This window comes from Vipera berus (genome assembly GCF_964194415.1).
Source record: "Vipera berus genome assembly, chromosome: 1".
NCBI lineage: Eukaryota > Metazoa > Chordata > Lepidosauria > Squamata > Viperidae > Vipera > Vipera berus.
This window is the reverse complement of record NC_138202.1, coordinates 203,625,153-203,645,514: the sequence shown is the minus strand read 5'-3', so window position 1 is coordinate 203,645,514 and position 20,362 is coordinate 203,625,153. Positions and strand designations below refer to the sequence as shown.

The 20,362-nt window shown below is 37.3% G+C and overlaps 1 protein-coding gene across 6 annotated transcripts in view; it reads left to right on the top strand.

Annotated features, from left to right (window-relative positions):
- PLCB4 (phospholipase C beta 4) overlaps positions 1 to 20,362 on the top strand; it is a 189,466-nt gene that overhangs the window by 131,383 nt on the left and 37,721 nt on the right. For all 6 annotated transcript variants that reach the window (XM_081321997.1, XM_081321998.1, XM_081321996.1 and 3 more), the window contains 13 exons: positions 1,795 to 1,903; positions 3,465 to 3,675; positions 4,245 to 4,338; positions 4,690 to 4,769; positions 5,067 to 5,151; positions 7,273 to 7,363; positions 9,129 to 9,224; positions 10,976 to 11,076; positions 12,741 to 12,776; positions 16,208 to 16,349; positions 17,330 to 17,414; positions 17,638 to 17,762; positions 19,325 to 19,376. In XM_081321997.1, coding sequence (XP_081178123.1) covers positions 1,795 to 1,903; positions 3,465 to 3,675; positions 4,245 to 4,338; positions 4,690 to 4,769; positions 5,067 to 5,151; positions 7,273 to 7,363; positions 9,129 to 9,224; positions 10,976 to 11,076; positions 12,741 to 12,776; positions 16,208 to 16,349; positions 17,330 to 17,414; positions 17,638 to 17,762; positions 19,325 to 19,376 — 1,307 coding nt within the window. The remainder of the gene's footprint in view (positions 1 to 1,794; positions 1,904 to 3,464; positions 3,676 to 4,244; positions 4,339 to 4,689; positions 4,770 to 5,066; positions 5,152 to 7,272; positions 7,364 to 9,128; positions 9,225 to 10,975; positions 11,077 to 12,740; positions 12,777 to 16,207; positions 16,350 to 17,329; positions 17,415 to 17,637; positions 17,763 to 19,324; positions 19,377 to 20,362) is intronic.

The following is a 20,362-nucleotide window of genomic DNA, read 5'->3' as shown; positions in this document are numbered from 1 at the left end:
GTGGGTAAGAACAATTTTGAGTCCGATCATATTTCATTACTTAGGAAGCTGCTTCAATCTGAAGTTCTGATATATTATCTTCCTTCCTTCCTTCCTTCCTTCCTTCCTTCCTTCCTTCCTTCCTTCCTTCCTTCCTTCCTTCCTTCCTTCCATCCATCCATCCATCCATCCATCCACCCACCCATCCATCCAAATTGCATATCTGCCTATCTCATGGCAATGAATCTGGGCGGGTGTACAAAAATTAAAACATACAAGAAAAAAAATCCAAATAATAAATGACCAGGGTCACAAAAATCACTCCAATACAAACAATAATTTAAAAAGTCAATCAACCAGCATGTTACTCAGTTGCATGTCCCAAACACCGGAGGGGACACCCAAATCTAGAGCTGTATGAAATGTTGATAGGGCCGTGGCCGTTTGGATCCCTTTAGATGCCACTTGGAACAAAAGGAAAGGCCTAAACTAAATGATGAATGATGAACTGAGCTAGAATTCAATAAAATGGAGACAATAAAATATTCATTGCATGGAAGGCATTTCATTACTACAATGAATGCTGTACTATATATTTTAGTCTTATTTAAGTATGCTACATATAGCAAGGACTTATTAGATTGTTTTAATTACTAAAACCAAAGAAGGAATAAGAGTGGTGGCAATCTATATAGTACTAACAAAAGTTGTTTCCATAACTTTTAAGTGGACAAAATGATGCATCATAGGGCGACAGTTTTTGAACCTCAGATGGGCTAACTTATAGAATGTGTCCAAATCTGAGAGCCATGACTCCCATGGAACTGAACTTTGACAAATTTTATAAAACAGTTTATGATATAATACAAAATGTCATAGAACATAGAACATGTGCTGATGTTTGACTGTGCTATATGGTTCAACATGGGCTATTTTAAAGACAGATACCTGTCTGAATGTATCTCAATTTTTCCAATGAAGGCAGTGGATTAGATGTTCTGTTATTGTTGAAAGCATTGAGGAAATCTGGTAAGGAAATACTGTATCTTTGAAAAGATGACCCAGCAAGTCACCGGCTGTCTAGTAGTGTGCTAATTCCAAAAGGTAATTAGAACCATTATCTGACAATTACTCTAATATAGAAATTGATTTTGACTCAGGTATTTCAAACAATAATGGGTAAAATCTTTAACAAAAGAATGCTCTTAAGAGGGATACCTACCATTTTTAAAAAAATTCAGACATGAGTGATAAATGTTGGTGATAGAGTTCCAAATTTTTGCTCGCTTGTTGGTTAATTTAGAAGTAAATTAACTGAAGCTATTTATTGAATGCCAAGAATTCTTTAAATATTCATTGCCTCCTGTCCTCTGCAGTTTCATTTTCTTTTCTTTATACTTTTCCTCTTCATATATGAATAGTCATATTTTGAACTCATAATTACCCACATATGGAAATTTCAAAAGCATTTTAGTTCAAGGTTGAACTAGGGAATATTTCATTAATGCATTATGATGTGGGCAGTAATGCAGATAAATGATTCTCACTGCATAATTTGTTTTTGTTTTTAAACATTTGTAGCCATTGTAATCATCTGTACTAACATACTATTAGAGCACAGAATTATACTGAACATAAAATAAAATTAATTTACTTGTAAAAATATAGAGCTTGAAAAAGATCGAGAAAAAAAAATAGAAGTCTAAATGACTTTAAAAGCAAGCCCCTCCTGAATATTACTTGTACCGATGAAAGATTTGTAGAAGCAAAACAGCATGTAGTAATTTTCATCAGTCTTGTTTTTTCTTACCTTAGCATCAACGAGATCCTCGGCTGAATGAAATTTTATTTCCATTCTTTGATCCTAAAAGAGCAATGCAGATAATTGAAATATATGAACCAGATGAAGATTTGAAAAAGAAAGGTAAAAAGAAGAGGTGGATGTCAATAATTTCTGTTAAAAAGTTCAGCTTGTTTGTTGTCAGCTACTCGGTATGTAGGCTGCCCTAAATTTTGTTTCATTGTAGATAACATTGTAAGATGAGGACCCAGATTGTTGGGGGCAATATGCTGACATTGTAAACTGCTCAGAGAGTGCTGTAAAGCACAAGAGGGCGGTATATAAGTGTAAGTGCTATTGCTATACTTCAGTGTTTTAGGGCTGAGGTTGAAACTGTGGAGCATGTCTTTTTATACTGCCCTATGCACGTAAAAATGCAAGTAGTAAAATAGGGACCACTACGGTGGGAAGGTAACAGTGCTCCGTGCGCCTTTGGCATCTAAGTCATGCCGGCCACATGACCACGGAGACGTCCTCGGACAAGCGCTGGCTCTTTGGCTTTGAAACGGAGATGAGTACCAGCCCCTAGAGTTGGAAACGACTAGCACGCATGTGCGGGGGAACCTTTACCTTTACTATGTATAACGCAGGCAGAACTAAATTACTGTCTCTCCTTAAAATAGACCCTTCTGGGCCCAATGCTAGTAATTTAGTCTTATATTGTTTAGGGGATGGCTCCTCATATATTACTTCTCAGGTCTCTAAAAAATTTTTAAGAGCTGTAACTATTAGAGGAGAATGTTGTAATTCCCCTCAGCCAAGGCTTCTGGTGTCCAATTGACTAAGATTTTACTTTTTTCATGTTTTTCTTTTGTTGTATTTGTACTTTGGTCTGTGACGGCAAACAAATAAATTGAAATTGATACTTCAGTGTTTTTCAGTGTTGGCAACTTTAAGATGTGGGAACTTCAATTCCCCAACCAGCCACATGTCTTAAAAGTTGCCGCAGTTGCGAAACACTGATATACTTTGTCCATATTTTAAAAGACACTGTGAGGCACTTGGATAGGCTATTGTTCAGCTGCCTGCACTGACCGTCAGTATGCTGTATTTCCATTCCCCATTTAAAGGGCTGGGCTGGCTCTAATCTTCAAAGTCCTAAATGGCTTGTGATCCTAACCAGTAGTTTTGTCTTGTATTGCAGATAACACTCTGAGTATGTATGTATGTATGTATGTATGTATGTATGTATGTATGTATGTATGTATTTATTTATTTATTTATTTATTTATTTATTTATTTATTTATTTATTTGGATTAGGGGGATAGGTTGGTTTGATTTCCAAACTGTTCCATTTCTATAAGTGTGATTGAGGCAAGCAAACATTTCTTGGCTAGGGGCTTTTCCTTAAAAAAAATAGAGGCAAATGGAGATGATCTGGTTCATCCCATCATCCTGTATATATCTTGCCTCTTTAAATGGGAAAAACCGTAATTCTCTTTAAATGCCATATCCTTTAGAACCTGGTTCTTTTTTTTCCCCAGGGAAAGGCTGGATACCCTTTAAAACACAACCAAGAATCCACAAACCCAACACTTATCTTCCTCATCAAATGGCCATCTCAGATTAAGGGAACGAACCAGGAGCCCAATTTTAGAATAATGATGAAGCCTGCATTCTAACATTGCGTATCGCTCATTTCAGGTGTCATGTCAAGTGATGGGTTTTGTCGGTACTTAATGTCAGATGAGAATGCCCCTGTCTTCCTAGACCGTTTAGAGCTCTACCAAGAAATGGAACACCCTCTGGCTCACTATTTTATTAGCTCTTCCCACAACACATATCTCACAGGAAGGCAGTTTGGTGGAAAGTCATCAGTGGAGATGTACAGACAAGTCCTCTTGGCTGGATGCAGGTGAGGTGTGCTTAAGGGAGGCTAAAACTCTAATTCACTAAATTTAATTTACCATCAGTTTTGATGGTTGAGTGAATCTGCATGCATATGTGTGTATGTCTGTAAACATATATACATATTTAACAAACCCAGTTTAAATAATGAAAACCTATTAATAGGATTTCTAGCAATATATCTCAAGATCTTGAAATAAATTATAGGACAAACAAAGAACACTAAGGATTGGGTTGGTTTTTTTAAAAAAAAACACAATCTGAATGCTTTGATTCCTTTGATTATAGATTACCAGCAAATAATAAATTATACTGAAGTCACAAGCATTTCATTTATATACATGTACATGTACATATAAATTATTTTAATTACCTGCAAAAGTAAGTCTGATGAAACTGCAAGTCCAACTAAGAAAATAGATTTGCATTTCTTAATACCTTTCTTTAAGATGGCATGCAGAACTATAGCCTATTTAAAACGAATGTTTACCAATAATTTGTGTGGAACTATATTGTTCTTTATAACTTGACTGCTGGGACTAGTTTATACCATCTTTCTTTCCCTTTGGCTTCTAGGTGTATTGAACTTGATTGCTGGGATGGAAAAGGTGAAGATCAAGAACCAATAATAACACATGGAAAGGCCATGTGTACAGATATTCTATTCAAGGTAACCAGTTCCTATGTGATTTTTATTTTCTTGTAGATTTGCCACAGATTCAGCTGCAAACATCTTCTTATGTATTTTTTTTAATCCAAGCTAAGTCTTTTCCTGCTCCCAGTGCTAGGACTGGCCCGAACACCACACTTCAACCATTTGAGGAAATATGGAGAATTTTGTGAAACGTAGCATCCAGTTTTTATGATGCGAAAAGATTAAGCTCTTACTTTTTTCTCTGTGGTTATGTGTATGTGCACATTCATGCTGAATGAGGCATCTCTCCTGTTGTTTGCTTTGCTCTAGAATGCACCTGAATTTATTTTGAAATGTCCATAATGTCGCTTTGTTGTATTTTTAAAGGATGTGATTCAAGCCATTAAGGAAACAGCCTTTGTAACATCCGAGTATCCTGTCATCTTGTCCTTTGAAAATCACTGCAGGTGTGTTATGAAGTGGTAACATTGTACTACACTGTATTTGATTGATGTGGTGAAAGGAAATTTATGGTAAAATTCGAAGTAGGAACACAATTACTAATGAAGTAATTCTAGTCACAGATAAATTTGAACTCGCTCTTAAAAATTTTCTACCATTACAAATGTTACGTATAACTTGTTTTACCATATTGGTTTTAAACTAATGTAATAACAATCTAATACAGTTGAAAGACGTTACATATTTTAATTTCTGTTCAGTTTTATATTTTTGATTGATTAACAATAATACTTCTTTTCTAGCAAATACCAACAATACAAAATGTCAAAATACTGCGAAGATATTTTTGGAGATCTTCTCCTAAAGCAGCCACTAGAAACACATCCAGTAAGGGTCTTCCAACTGTTATGTTTAAATATTCTTGTGGAAATGTTTGGAAATTTGATGGTAAGAGTGATGCACTTACACTGATTGGGTAACAATACCATTTGGCATGAGAGATTCTTGGAATTCTGTTGCTGGTGCTTATTTTGCCACTTCAGTGTCCTCACATATTTTTCTAGAGCTCAGAGTTTCTTACCTATCATTACTTTAATCAGATTTCAGGTAACATCTACTGTTTCATAACCCAAACTCCTTTGCTTTGTCAGCATCTCATATTTGAAACTCATCATTCCTGGATATTTATAGAAGCCCTCGCCCTCCTACCTTTTAAAGATGTGCTTCAGGGCATGTCTGTTTTTAACATGTGTTTTCCAATTATCAGGGATGTTTTAAAGCAGACTATCTCTTCCTGTACAGTGTTCAAAATTTGATGATTTTGATTGGGAGGGGGGCAAACATATACTCTGTATGTATGTTTTCACTGGCAGTTATTGTAAGTTTATCCTTTCTCATAGGCCTCAGTAAATCTTTGTAGTTTGATTTTTCTTAGTTTCTCACTTCTCCCATCTTAAAAGTATTCTGTTTTTGCAATGCTTTGCATTTTTTTAGAAAGAAGCCCATGCAAAAGTGCAAATTTCATTTAAAATACACATTTTTTTGCAGATTTTGACTCAAATGTGCAGTTTTGTTCATCCACTTACACACATTCACACACATTTTTCTAAGGCATTCAGTTATAGCATCAACCAAAATAAACAGCCAAAAAATGCAATGTCCTCACTTCTTTCATATTTGAGTGTTTGTTTATGGCAATGTCTGTGATTGATACACATGTCACTTAAATGCTAACGTTTCTGGCACTTAGCCAAGACTGGATGCAGCCTAATCCAAAAAATCCCCAGAGTCTTCTCTAGATGTCTTGGGATAGTCCTCCTTTATTGAGACACAATATCAATAAGGTATACAGGTAGTCCTCGACTCACCACCATAACCGAGGCCAAAATTTATGCCGTTAAGTGAGACATTTGTTAAAAGGGAGTTTTGCCCCATTTTGTGACCGTTTTAGTCACAGACCGTTAGTAACACGGTCATTAAGTGAATCTGGCTTCCTTATTGACTTTGCTTGTCAGGAGGTCCCAGAAGCTGTTCACATGACCCCAGGATACCGCAACTGTTATAAATATGAACCATTTGCCAAGCATCCAAATTTTTGATAACGTGACCACCGGGATGCTGCAACGGTCGTAAGCGTGAAAAATGGTCATAAGTTCACTTTTTTCAGTGCTGTTGTAACTTTGAACGGTCATTAAACAAACATTTCTAAGTCAAGGACTGCCCTGTTGTTGCATTCTGTATTCACACTATCTGTGTTTGCTATTGATACATAAGCGGGAATGAGGAAAAAGCTGTCACCTGATTGGAAGAGTCACAAAATATGCTGAAGTGCAAGAAAACTTGCTATAAAAAATTCAGGAGAGGGAACAACGATTGAAGAAACCCAGTGAAGCCGGAAGAAAAGGCAAAGGGATATAGTGTGCTAGAGAGGGAATAACTACCTAATCTGCAGCAGTACAGAAATGTATACCGCAATGCATTGTTGTAGGATCTGTAGAATGGATCAGTCAAAGCATATTAAAGGCTACCAAAACCTGCTTATGCACAGTTTCCTAGAAACATTTTTAATTCTAAGCAGTTTTATTTTAGTTTGTTATTTGAAAAAAAAATATCCTGGGGAGTAAACAAGGCCTGAAGCATAATAACCGAAGTCGTGGTCTTCAAACTTGGCCCTTTTTATGACTTGTGGACTTCAACTTCCAGAATTCCTCAACCAGCATGCCTGAGGAATTCTGGGAGTTGAAGTCCACAAGTCATAAAGGGGCCAAGTTTGAAGACCCCTGACCTAAGTTGTCAAATGAAAGAAGATAATTCGCTAATCATCTTACTATATTCAATTTTAAAGGGAGGAATGTATTTCTAACTGGTGTTCTACAAGTCACAAATGACCTTCCTTTAGGTGTCTGCGTGTGTGCATAGTTGCCACAACTATAATAATTGTGAGGAAAGCAGGAACAAAAGACAGCAGCGGGTGTATTTCCTAATTATGCCCTTTTTTTTGCCTTTCAGCTCGAACCAGGAAGGTCCTTGCCCTCCCCAAATGATCTGAGAAAAAAGATTCTTATTAAAAACAAAAGGTTGAAACCAGAGGTGGAAAAAAGTAAGTAAATTGCATTTAAAATGCCTAATATCTAAATGAAAAAGGCACCATGGCTTAAATTGTGTGCTGGTAACCTCCCTTGTTTCCTAATAATAGCACTTTGCTGCATTGTTAACTATTTGCGAAGTCTTGAAAGGGCATCTTCTAGAGAATCCTACATTCTAAGGTCAAAGTTTTTGTTTTTACCTTATTATCACTAGACGTATTGAGGGTTGTTTTTTTTTTACTTTTAGTAAATATGGCCATTTATGCTTATTGGCAAGGTTGAAAGTTAATATCCCAATGCATCTGGAGGAAAGTTGCTGTAGCCTGTTTAAATGTATGTATGTATAAAATGTATATGCCTACCGATCTTATGTATATAACTTTCATTTGTTAAAATCCAGTTTATTATAGAGCATTAAATTAAAACTTCCATAAAGAAAGCAAAAAACCCCCGCACATAATAGTAATACAGTATCTGAGACACTCTATAACAAATTCAAAACACAAACCATACCTATATCGAACTCATCTTGGGCCAACACCTGGGAAAAAGCCCTCTCTTCGTTGGAGGCCAAAAGATCTTCCAGGTCTTGGTGGGAGGCTGCTCCATAGGGCAGGTGCCATCACAGAAAAAAACATATCTGTAGGTCTCTAAGCAATAGTGCTCAGCACTTAGACTTATATACCCCTTCATAGTGCTTTACAGCCCCTCTCTAAGCGTTTTACAGAGTCAGCATATTGCCCCCCTCCCCCAACAATCTGGGTCCTCATTTTACCGACCTCGGAAGGATGGAAGGCTGAGTCAACCTTGAGCCAGGGAGAATCGAACTGCTGGCAGTCAGCAGAAGTAGCCTGCAGTACTGCATTCTAACCACTGCGTCACCACGCAGAAGACACTGACCTTTTAATACTGTTAGAGAACCGGCCATTCAAGATACCTCATCTTCAGCGTTTGAAATAAAGTGTGAAAGACAGTCAGAAGTCACTTTTTTCAGTGCCGTTGTAACTTTGAGCAGTCATTAAACGAACGGTTGTAAGCCGAGGACTACCTGTGTCCGCAGTTCTTATACTGAAGCTTATCAGTGGGTCTTTGCAGCAAAGGGCTTTGATTTTCAGCCAGTTGTCTCAGGACCTGTCGCTGGTGTGGGCTGAGAGAAAGTGACTGACCCAAGGTCACCTAGCTGGATTTCATGGCTGAGAGAGGAGTACAACTTTCTACTTCCAGTCCCATCACCTTAACCATGATACCATGCTGGCTCTCAGCCATATTGGTGGGACTATAGTAATTCATTATGTTTTGTAGAATGGCTGCAATCCTGCATACTTGTGAGTTGGGTATAGTGATTATAATATTAAAACCACTTAAGATTATTAATACTTCTCTTGCCCTTTGATTGTTAGGCTGAAAACCTATATCTGGTTTCTGCCATTAGGGAATTGCTGTGTTTGTGCAATGCTATCAAGCACAAAATAATAGAGTTACATATTAGAGCACCTTGTAACCAGGGTAAGAAGGGAACATATTGCCACGCACATCCATTTCTTCTTGAATATGTACCTTTCAGTCATTAGTCACGTGGCGGTAATTTTGAATACAATAACAGATGATACTATTCCAGTACCAGTAATGAGACATATTGACCCTGTTGTGGAGTACATTGGAATTCAACTCTTATGCAATCTTTCCGAACCAAGATTTATCTGAATTATTTTCCATAGTTGGTTTTTAAAATTTTGTGGGTTTCTTGTATGGATATGTACACATATTTCTTTTAAATAGAACAGCTTGAAACTTTGAAAAGTATGATGGAAGCTGGTGAAACGGCTGCTCCTGTCAGCATCTTGGAAGATGATAATGAAGAGGAGATAGAAAGTGGTAAAGTGGTTCTTTTACTTATCATATTTTTAAGTTCCTCTTGCTGATATTTGCAGTGTATCAGATGACAGCATGCTGGATATGTTGCCTTAGAACAGGGGTGGGGAACCATAGCCCCCTTATGACTTGTGGACTTCAACTCCCAGAATTTCTGAGCCAGCATAGGATGGCTGGCTCAGGAATTCTGGGAGTTGAGGTCCACAAGTCATAAAAGAGCCATCGGTTTCCCCCCCCCCCCCCGCCTTAGAAGGAGCCCTTTGACTTGACAGCTTATATTTATTGTTTTCTTATAGCAGTCACTTGTACATTTATCTCTGGGTTCTGAATTCAAGGTTATGTGCAAGAAGTACAGGCTGTAATAAGGGGGCAACATCTGTAGCACGCACATCATACACTAAGCCCCCAAAGCTTTTTCTATTGTCCTCGATGCCCTTCTCAGCTACAGGTTTGATAAATAAATTTCAGCTGAATATGGTGGTTTTCAAACTAGATAGGTTGAGAAGGGATAGATTGAAGGGAGAGAAACTGTTCATGAATAGTAGTGAATTGACTTTAAGGTAAGTTATGAATGTGACCACTTAAATTTAACATTAAAAAAACAACACTGGGATTCACCCAGTTGCCAAGCCCTTGGTGAACAGTATACCATTTATCCTCCTGTGAGTTATTCTCTCCCTCTTTGTCATCCATCAGTTAGCAAACTAATTATGAGTGGTTAATTTATGAAGAGCTATGGGAGAAAATTGAGGACCAACTTTTAATGTTGTTGTTAGTTGTGAAGTCGTGTCCGACCCATTGCGACCCTATGGACAACATTCCTCCAGGCCTTCCTGTCTTTTACCATCTTCTGGAGTCCATTTAAGCTCACGCCTACTGCTTCAGTGACTCCATCCAACCACCTCATTCTCTGTCGTCCCCTTCTTTTATTGCCCTCAATCTTTCCCAGCATTAGGCTCTTCTCCAGTGAGTCCTTCCTTCTCATTAGGTGGCCAAAGTATTTGAGTTTTAGCTTCAGGATCTGGCCTTCTAAAGAGCAGTCAGGGTTGATCTCCTCTAGGACTGACCTGTTTGATTGCCTTGCAGTCCAAGGGACTCGCAGGAGTCTTCTCCAGCACCATAGCTCAAAGGCCTCAATTCTTTGGCGCTCAGCCTTTCTTATTGTCCAGCTTTCACTGCCATACATTGCAACTGGGAAGACCATAGCCTTGACTATACGCACTTTTGTTGGAAGGGTGATGTCTCTGTTTCTAGTGTGCTGTCTAGATTTGCCATAGCTTTCCTCCCCAGGAGCAAGCATCTTTTAATTTCTTGGCTGCAGTCCCCATCTGCAGTGATCTTGGAGCCCAGGAAAATAAAATCTGTCACTACCTCCATTTCTTCCCCATCTATTTGCCAGGAATTGAGAGGGCCGGATGCCATGATCTTGGTTTTCTTAATGTTGATTTTCAACCCAAGTTTTGCCCTCTCCTTCTTCACCCGCATCAAGAGGCTCTTTAGTTCCTCTTCACTTTCTGCCATTAGAGTGGTATCATCTGCATATCTTAGGTTGTTCAATTTTTAATACAGAAAGTTAAATCCATGTTTTTTAACTGTCATTGAAGTGGAACATGACCTCCTTTAATACACAAAAGCTAATAAGTAGTTAAGTTACCTTTCTGTTGCCTTTGGTTTGATATCTTCGGTTTACTGCTTGGGTTTTTTTAAGTAGTTTTCTGATCATTTTATTCCCTTTTGTACTGTATTACTAATAGGGGAGCAAGAAGAGGAAGCACATCCAGAGTATAAATTTGGAAGTGAGCTTTCTGCAGATGACCTGAGCCAAAAGGAATCTGTAGCTAATCACATTAAAAAGGTAAGGCAGCTTTTCCCATATATATTTAATTAAAAGATCAGAGACAGCCAAGAGAACAAGACCCACAATACACACTGTTGGTTAAAAAATGTGTATGACATTTCAGAACTTAATTATATTTTAAATAACAAGCAGTGTCAATTTTTCCAGGCCATATTGTACTCTGGTATATCAGGAGTTGGTCCTCAGAAAATACTATGCAGAGCATCCCAAATCATAAGATATCTATTATTATTTTTCTCAATAAAAGGCTGCATGTCAGTCCCATATTGTACAGCCTTCATACCTATAATGTGAATTAAAGTTACAAAGGCAAAAACTGATTTTCTTCTTTGATACTCACTGCTGAAGGACTAGAGTGCTAGGAGCTAATTGTCTCTTGAGTACATGGTGCCTATACTGAATAATTTCTCACTGGGAGGAGTAAAAAACATGGAATGGGACAACTCACCTTTGTCCCATGATGAGTTGGCCATGGCGAGTTGGCCTATGCTGAGTTGGCCTTGGCAAGTAGTCCACGGCAAGTTGCCCTACCTAGACCCAAAAAAGCAAGTGTCTGAAAAATAGCAAAGGAAGCGATCTAAAGGGCCAAATTGAGATAATAGGAGACCATATAGAAGACTGGAAGAAAGAAGAAGTAATAATTCTGTCTGAGACTGGGACAGCTTCCTCTTCCACCTAAGGACCAGAGATTCTTTGTTAACAGAACATTCCATGGGATATCTATTTTTTTTCTTGTAGAATGTTCTTTGTTAACAGTATTCCAACAGCAAACACATGAAATTGTGCTCGCCCAAGGAAACATTTTAATTCTGAACTACTTTACAACTTCACTTCTGCTGGAATTCTGGCGTCTTCATTCTTATATAGATGTTTTCTGGGTTTTATCTGGGGAGCTGCCCAAGTAAAATATTTGCTTGTTGCCAGCTGGCTTTTGTCCAACTTTTTAACCCTCTTGGGTTGCTGATTCAAAAGTTCTAATATCTCAGTTTTCTTTGTTTCCTGTGGAATTTCAACTTCAATTTAATTAAGATTCCCCTTATATCTTAGTATGTTTCTAGTTACTTAATGAGCTAGTTCCCTCCATTTAGTCACTGCGTGTTTTACCATAATCTGGGCTGACTAGTTTGCTTTCAGAATGCAATATGTAAGCAACAAACGTCTTCCAGTGTTACCCCAGGTTTTTCATTGTTAATGTCAAAGATAAAATTATGTGTATTTTCAATATCCATTTACCCAACATGTAGAACTCAATATTGAACCATTTTAGATTCATGAAAATTGATTGCAGTGGGGGGTAAATTCAGTAAATCAATCCCCTATGAGCAAACGAAATTTTTTTCCCCCCACCAGTAACAAGTCTTTTAAAAATAAGCACTGAGCAACTTCAGTTCACTTGTTCTAAATCCAGAAGTATTCTATTATCTAGACTGGACTCCCAACTACGTTATAATTCCTGATTAAGGACTTACCTTTTTTCCCTCCTTTCTTCACTTTGGCAACTTATCAACCGTGTTGTTTTTGAATAGAAATGGAAACTGCATACAAACAGTGGAAAGGATATATTTAACAGACCTGCCCAAAATATTTCCTTGGTCCTCATTTGAGTTTTGAGTGTGTGATTTTGCAACAACTTTCGATAATGTCTATATTTTTCCCCATAGGCTGTGGACGATTCTGAACAAGAAAACAATAAAAAGGTGACCCATGAGATATTTTTTTCATAGCTTCTACATTTTTAAGTTTTCTGTTTTTAATAAAACTGCTTTGCTAACTGTATTTTTAATGCCCTGCATCATTCCCTCTTTATTAGGCTAGCATTAAGGATTCAGTAGCTGTATTGCAGTATCTTTTTCTTTAGAGAAGTACAGGAAATCTAACATCTGCCGTTACCTACACTCCAACATAAAAGGTTCCTGGATGATAGAAGGCCTGCATGAGTTTGGTCTCTCAGCTATATAGGTGTCTACATAATATGCTGCAAACATTGACACCTGCAGTCAGTCTGACTTCCCTTTCATTTCTCCATGTCCCCTTCTACTTTAGCATTATTTTTCTTTTCCTTTTTTGTGGGGGGCTGGATTGCATGTGAAACATTCTTCTGAAAATGCTTCACTTGGATCTCTTTTTTTCCCCATTCCTTCTCTCCTTATTTGTCTTCTCTTCCAATATTTTGACTCCTAGACTTACAGAGTATTTCTAACCCTCTTTTCTGGAATAGTGCCTGTTTCACAGAGGCAGCTGAGTTCACAACTCTGGCGTCCTTTAACTGGCCTAGCAATAAGCCAGCATTATTGCCCTTGTTTTGTAAGAAAACACTGACCTTCCATGGCCTGGATTTGTATCATTTCAAAGGGCATAAAGGCATGCAGATATCTGATTGTGAGCCAGGAGAAATATCTGGAAAAAAACTGTAATATAAAAATGTGAAAGCTTGTTTTTTCATTGTATATTTCACCTACTTAGAAGAATATGGGCCGATGAACAGATTTCAGTTTGTTTCATGGGCTTTGATCACTTATTTTTTCCCTTGCAATAAAAATATCACATATATGTGATTATTCTTCTGACAGAGGATGGAGTTCTCATTTGCTACTCATATATTATGTCTGGGCAACTATAAAAATATTCAGTAACAACTTTATGATATTTCTTTTGAAAAGATACATTAGTAGGGGAAGGAAGGCAAAGTTTTAGACTATTGAAACTGCAATTGGGGAAGGGAGGGTGAATGGGAGACAAAATTATTGCTGCTTAAAACTATGTTTGAAGAACTTGGTAGAATTCTTGGGAGAATTCACCATGGAATGTGTCTATAACATTTATTGTTGTGAAAAAGCTTCCAAATTTCCATCTTTGAATTATGAAATGGGCAAGTTAACAATGTTTATTGATTAAATTTATATAGTTGGCCATCTATATATGCCATCGTTCTGGGCATCTTACAAAATCAAAGTTGTCAATGGAGATTGCCTTCTTCTTCTTCTTCTTCTTCTTCTTCTTCTTCTTCTTCTTCTTCTTCTTCTTCTTCTTCTTCTTCTTCTTCTTCTTCTTCTTCTTCTTCTTCTTCTTCTTCTTCTTCTTCTTCTTCTTCTTCTTCTTCTTCTTCTTTTGCTGGCAATCAACATTGAGGGATCAGTCAATTGGATCCAGACATAGTAATTCATATGAGGAAATCAACACCCATCATCTGAGTTTCTCTCATTCTTTGCATGATAGAAAAAAAAGTCAAGTTATGTTACCTCTTACATATGTAAGAGTATCAGTTCCTCCTGGATTATTGCATAACCTGAACATTTCTGCAGATACTTATGCAAACACCTGTAAGGCTACATTTGTGAGTTGCTAAAATTCTGTGAATCCAACCATTGTAAGCCAAGATATGAAGGTTGTATATTATATTGTAATGTATCTGTAATATAAGCAAGACATCGACACAGCTTCTGTTCTTGCTCTGTCAATGTCTCACTTACACCCATTCTACCCATTGTTGGGAGTTCTGCTATGTAAATCCAGCTATACTTTCACGAATTTAGAACGTGTCCTGTTTTATTATCATAGGAAGGAATAGTAGTTGTTCTTCAGAATATAAAGTAGTAACTCTTGGGAGAGTAAAAGCAGAATCTCCTGTACTATTTTGGTGGTAAAAAGCAGCTATTACACAGACTTCTTTAGATACATGCAGAATCTGAGAAATATCTGGATAATTCCGAGAGTTGAAGTCCACACACTCCGGAGACCTGAAGAAGCTTGTTGAAGAAAGCTGTCTTGGAAGAAGCATAATAGTCCATGTGCCTTTCTATTTCTCTTTGTTCAAGCTGGTGGAAAGAGGAAAGTGGTAGATCATGGTTTCTGCACTTTTCTGTAGTCTTCTTCTAATCTGAGGAGGAGATGGAGGAGGAGAAGAGGATGTATCGGCCACTATTAGATGTCAGGGGTAGTAGTCTTAAAGAATGGGCCAGAAAAAAATGGCCAGCATTCCATATTCTTGGCTGGAAGAAAGGGCTGTCTCGTGGGAAAGCTTGTGCGTCTCTCTGGAACACGTTCCCAAATAGTATTTGTTTTATTTTTTATTTTAATTCCATTTATATCCCGCCCTTCTCCGAAGACTCAGGGCGGCTTACAAGCTTAGCAATAGCCTTCATTCTATGTATATGCCTGCTTATTAGGGCTTTCACACACACCCCAAGCGGCATTATTACAAAGTCAGCTTAATTGCCCCCAACAATCTGGGTCCTCATTTTACCTACCTCGGAAGGATGGAAGGCTGAGTCAACCTTGAGCCTGGTGGGACTCGAACCTGCACTGATTGCAGGCAGCTGGTGTTACTTAAGGAGGCATTAGCCCACTGCTCCACCAAGGCTCTATAGTAATAGTATAGTAATGTCCTGCTGCATAAATACAGTAATGTCCTGCTGCATAAATACAGGCAAAATTAAACCAGACATTCTGGTTTAAACCCGTTTCGATATCTCTCAGGCTTCTTCGCTTGTCTTTTTTCCCCCCCTCATTAAAATTAAAAGTAGGCTTTTAATCAAATGCTGATCTGCATTTTAAAAATGCATTATTAGTTAACATCATTCCTTTCTTCTCCTGGTAGTTATGCTCCATCTTTTCATCTTTTTTGCTTTATTTACCCAGTCAAGCATGTCAAGGATACATAATAATAAATGTTACTGATAATAATAATAAAAAATGTTACCCTACACCAGGGGTAGGCAACCTCGGCTCTTTTATGACTCATGGACTTCAACTCCCAGAATTCCTGAGTCAGCTGACTCAGGAATTCTGGGAGTTGAAGTCCATGAGTCATAAAAGAGCCGAGGTTGCCTACCCCTGCCCTACACAATAGTATATTTATTTGAACACCCAACCCATATCTTTCTTCATTACAGGTAAACATGTGCATGCACTGATAAAAAAAATAAAAATAGAGTTCTTCTGTGCCAGGGGTAGGCAACCTTGGCTCTTTTATGACTCATAGACTTCAACTCCCAGAATTCCTGAGCCAGCTATGACTCCATGAGTCATAAAAGAGCCATTTTCATTCTGACTACCTCTCCTTTGAAACCATCCCCACTTGAACCAAGGGATGCTACCATTAATTTATGTTTGTTTCGATTACTTTCAGGGCGTGATAACTGCAGAAGATGAACAAGCATGGATGGCTTCTTATAAATATGTAGGTGCCACAACTAATATACACCCGTACTTGTCAACATTAATCAACTACGCCCAGCCTGTTAAATTTCAAGGTTTCAGTGTAGCAGAAGGTAACTTTAAAAGATTTTTAAAAATTGTGTTGTTTTTTTTTTCTTATTGCTGTGGCCGTAGTTATTTTTACAGGTAGTCCTTAACTTAATGATCCCAGCTGAGCCCAAAATTTCTGTTGCTAAGGGAAACATCTTTTAAGTGAGTTTTGCCCCATTTTACAATCTTTCTTGCCACCGTTGTTAAGCAAATCACTGTAGTTGTGATTGTTAAGCGAATCTGGCATTCCCATTGACTTTGCTGGTCAGGAGGTCACAAAAGGATCACATGACCTTGGGACACTGCAATTGCCATAATTACGAGTCAGTTGCCAAGCATCTGAATTTTGATCACAAGGATGCTGCAACGGTCGTAAGTGTGAAAAATGGTCATAAGTCACTTTTTTCAGTGCTGTTGTAACTTCGAACGGTCATTAAATGAACTGTTGTAAGTCGAGGACTACCTGTATTCTCATTACTGTATATATTGTGCATGGCTTGTAAGGCAACGCTTTTCCTAATGTTTAGTGTTATACTTTCTCCACTAGGGGGCAGCAGATTACAAAGAGAAATTTAACTAGCATTGGCGCCCATCTGAGTTTGCTCAGAACAGATTACTTTATTCTTTTGGCTTGATTTTGATTTTCTGCTTATCTCTCTTCCACTAAATATCCTAGGTATCTGAAGTTTACTTGTAATGTTTATTCTTTTTCTGACTTAAAAACATTTTTTTTTAATTTCATGCTATTCTACTTCTTGAGCTTAATTAATAATTTCTACCTCATTTCTTGTCCCAATTAATCTGGCTGTCAGTTCTAGGAGATCAATATTGTTATTCCATATTTATACTTTTTGTGGATTTCTGTAATTTCTTTGTCGGGCATATCTTTATCCTGAAGCTCAATTTCATTTTTGTAATAAATATATTTTTATACGTAATACTCTCCTAATCAACTTTTCATTCTGAAAATTTTACAAAACAGATTTTATGGTTTTCTTTCTAGAACGCAACATTCACTACAACATGTCTTCTTTTAATGAGTCTGTCGGGTTGGGCTATTTGAAGACCCACGCAATTGAATTTGTGAAGTATCCTTGCACTGAGGCAGTTATAATGAGGCTATTTAGTCTTAAGAAGCAAGGTGCCAATTCTGCAACTAACAACACGCAGTACTTAATAAAACACAGTACAGTATGTACTTTGTGAAAAATGCCTCATGAATTAAAACATTTAAAAAATTAAGATGTGAAGATAGGATCATTCTACCTCTTGTTTGTTTGGTTATTCCAATTTTCTTGACTAATAATACAGCTACAATAAGCGGCAAATGAGTCGGATATACCCAAAGGGAGGCAGAGTGGATTCCAGCAATTACATGCCGCAAATTTTCTGGAACGCTGGATGCCAGATGGTCTCCCTTAACTATCAGACCCCAGGTAAGCAGACCTACCCACTGACTCTAAATCTCAGAGAATGGCAGCTTTAGTAGGAGCTTTCTGCCAGATGCTGTAACTTTTGCTTCTGGCATTGCTGGAGGATTCATTCACATGGTTAAATATAAGAATCTACATCCAGCCAGGCAGACAATTAGATTGAAAGCAGTAAAACATATATGCACCCTTTTTCAGCATGTCTTCATACATCAGCATAAAACTGATAGATAGATAGATAGATAGATGATAGATAGATAGATAGATAGATAGATAGATAGATAGATAGATAGATAGATAGATGATAGATAGATAGATAGATAGATAGATAGATAGATAGATAGATAGATAGATAGATAGATAGATAGATACAGGGCTTTTTTCTCATAGAACGCTCAGAATGGAGTTCCGGCACCTTTTTTGGATGGAACCTTGTAGGGTAGGCAAGGCAGGTTGTATGACATGTGTGAGTTCTGGCACCTTTTTCTTTTACAAAAAAAGCACTGGATAGATAGATAGATAGATAGATAGATAGATAGATTAGATAGATAGATAGATAGATAGATAGATAGATAGATAGATAGATAGATAGATGATAGATAGATAGATAGATAGATAGTGGATGGATTGGAGAGAGGGAGGGAGAGATGGATGGATGGATGGATGGATGGATGGATGGATGGATGGAATTTCTATGAACCATTAGTAGGAATCATTTCTGAGTAAAAACATAAGGGACAATACTAGGAACTACAATTAAAACGTTATGTTATGTTGAGCCAGAGAACTTGTTTCTTTTCTTTGTAGTGAGTGAAATAATGGTGATTAACTGGCTAGTATTGAAGCCAGTTGCTTCTCCAAAAAGCAGAAATCATCATATTATTAGGTGTCACTTTCTTTAGTGTTTAAAGGTGTGCTCTTGCTTGTTGTTTGTCATGAAGGGCAATAGAAAATAGATCCTCTTGACTTGGTTCCACCAAAACATCTGTGGATTGATATTTAGAATCCACTGAAGAATCAACAAAGTAGCCATGTTAACCATCACCATATGAAAGATGTTTTGAAGTCTGTCAAGTTCTATCACTGAACAATGTTGCATAACGGAAGGGCTCCTTATTCTTATTGGAAAATAATTATCAGATGTGTAAGGATTGCTAATCCAATATTGTAGTCCATTATGACTAACCATGTCCAATATTGACCATTGTCCTAGTCTATAGAATGTTCCTGTTCACTTAATAAATCCATATCTTCAGAGTGGAGAGATAGAGATGATAGAAAAGAGGATGCAGTCTTTTAATTACACCCTTTTAGAATTTCATATTTCACAAAAAAATTGAAGGAACAGCAACTTAAGAATATATATTTTTAAGAATATATAAAAATGAATATATTTTGCATTTTTCTACCGAAGTAGGATAATATGTCCTTTGCTTTCAAGGAATGTGTGGAATTAGCATTTTAACTAAACTGGCTATCCAGGATAAATTGTGTTTTTTAGTTTAAAAAGACTGTCCAGATAGGTTTTGCTCAGTAATAAAATTTAAACTATTTTTACCTCTTCACAGATCTAGCAATGCAGTTGAATCAGGGGAAATTTGAGTATAACGGGTCTTGTGGGTAAGTAACAATGTTCAACAGCTGCCATTATATAGAACAATGTCACTTTTAATTATGTGCTGTAAATGAAAGACAGGCCGTAGAAATTCAGTCTGGTGTTATATTTTATGAAAAGAATCTGGAAGATCTGTCCCTGAAGGGGAGGAGAGGGTGAGGAGCAAAAAAGGAACCACATTTTGCAAATAAAGCGGTAAGGTACAAGGTACAGTAGTAGAGTTTTATGTCCACATTCCCAAATGCCCAAATTTAAATTTCTAAATCTAAATTTGCTAGGCGGCTTTGATTTTTTTTTTTTACTCATGAATAGATTAAATGTTATGAGTAGAAAATCAGAGCTGCCTAGCAAATTTAGATTTAGAAACCTAAATTCGGGCAATTTGGAATATGGAGGCTTTTCCTGTTACTAGTAATTAAATTTCCCTTCTGCTTAAGCAGGCAAACTCTCCCCCTTATTTGGCTAATAGTCCCCATTGTTCCTAGCTGAAGATGATCACCTAAAGTGCAAGGGTTTGGCATTTGCAGTACAGATCAGTTTTCCTTGAGATTTTTTTTTATTATTATTATTAAGCAGCTTTTGTCTTCAAGATGTATCTGCTATCAATTGCAGTACAAAAGTTGAACTAGTTTTGACCTAAACTCCCAACTGAACGCTGGCAGAACAATTTGTATAATGCCATTTGGGCACACAGATATTCAATTCCCCCCAAACATGTGCAACTTCTCTCAAAGACCAAGATCTTTATCATATCACTGTACTTTCTGCAGAGATGTACATTTTAAAAATCCTAAATATTTTCTTGCATACAGGGCATTTCAGGTTACCTCTTGTATCTTCTCTGCTAGTTTGTTTATTTAACTGAAACTTGTTGAAATTGTGATCTAAGAGGTTTGTGGTATATAGAATATTTTTAAAAACCTTTCACAAGAAATACAAGATGTAATGTAACTATTTCCTTTGTGTCTTTTGGAAAGGGATCCCAAGCCTG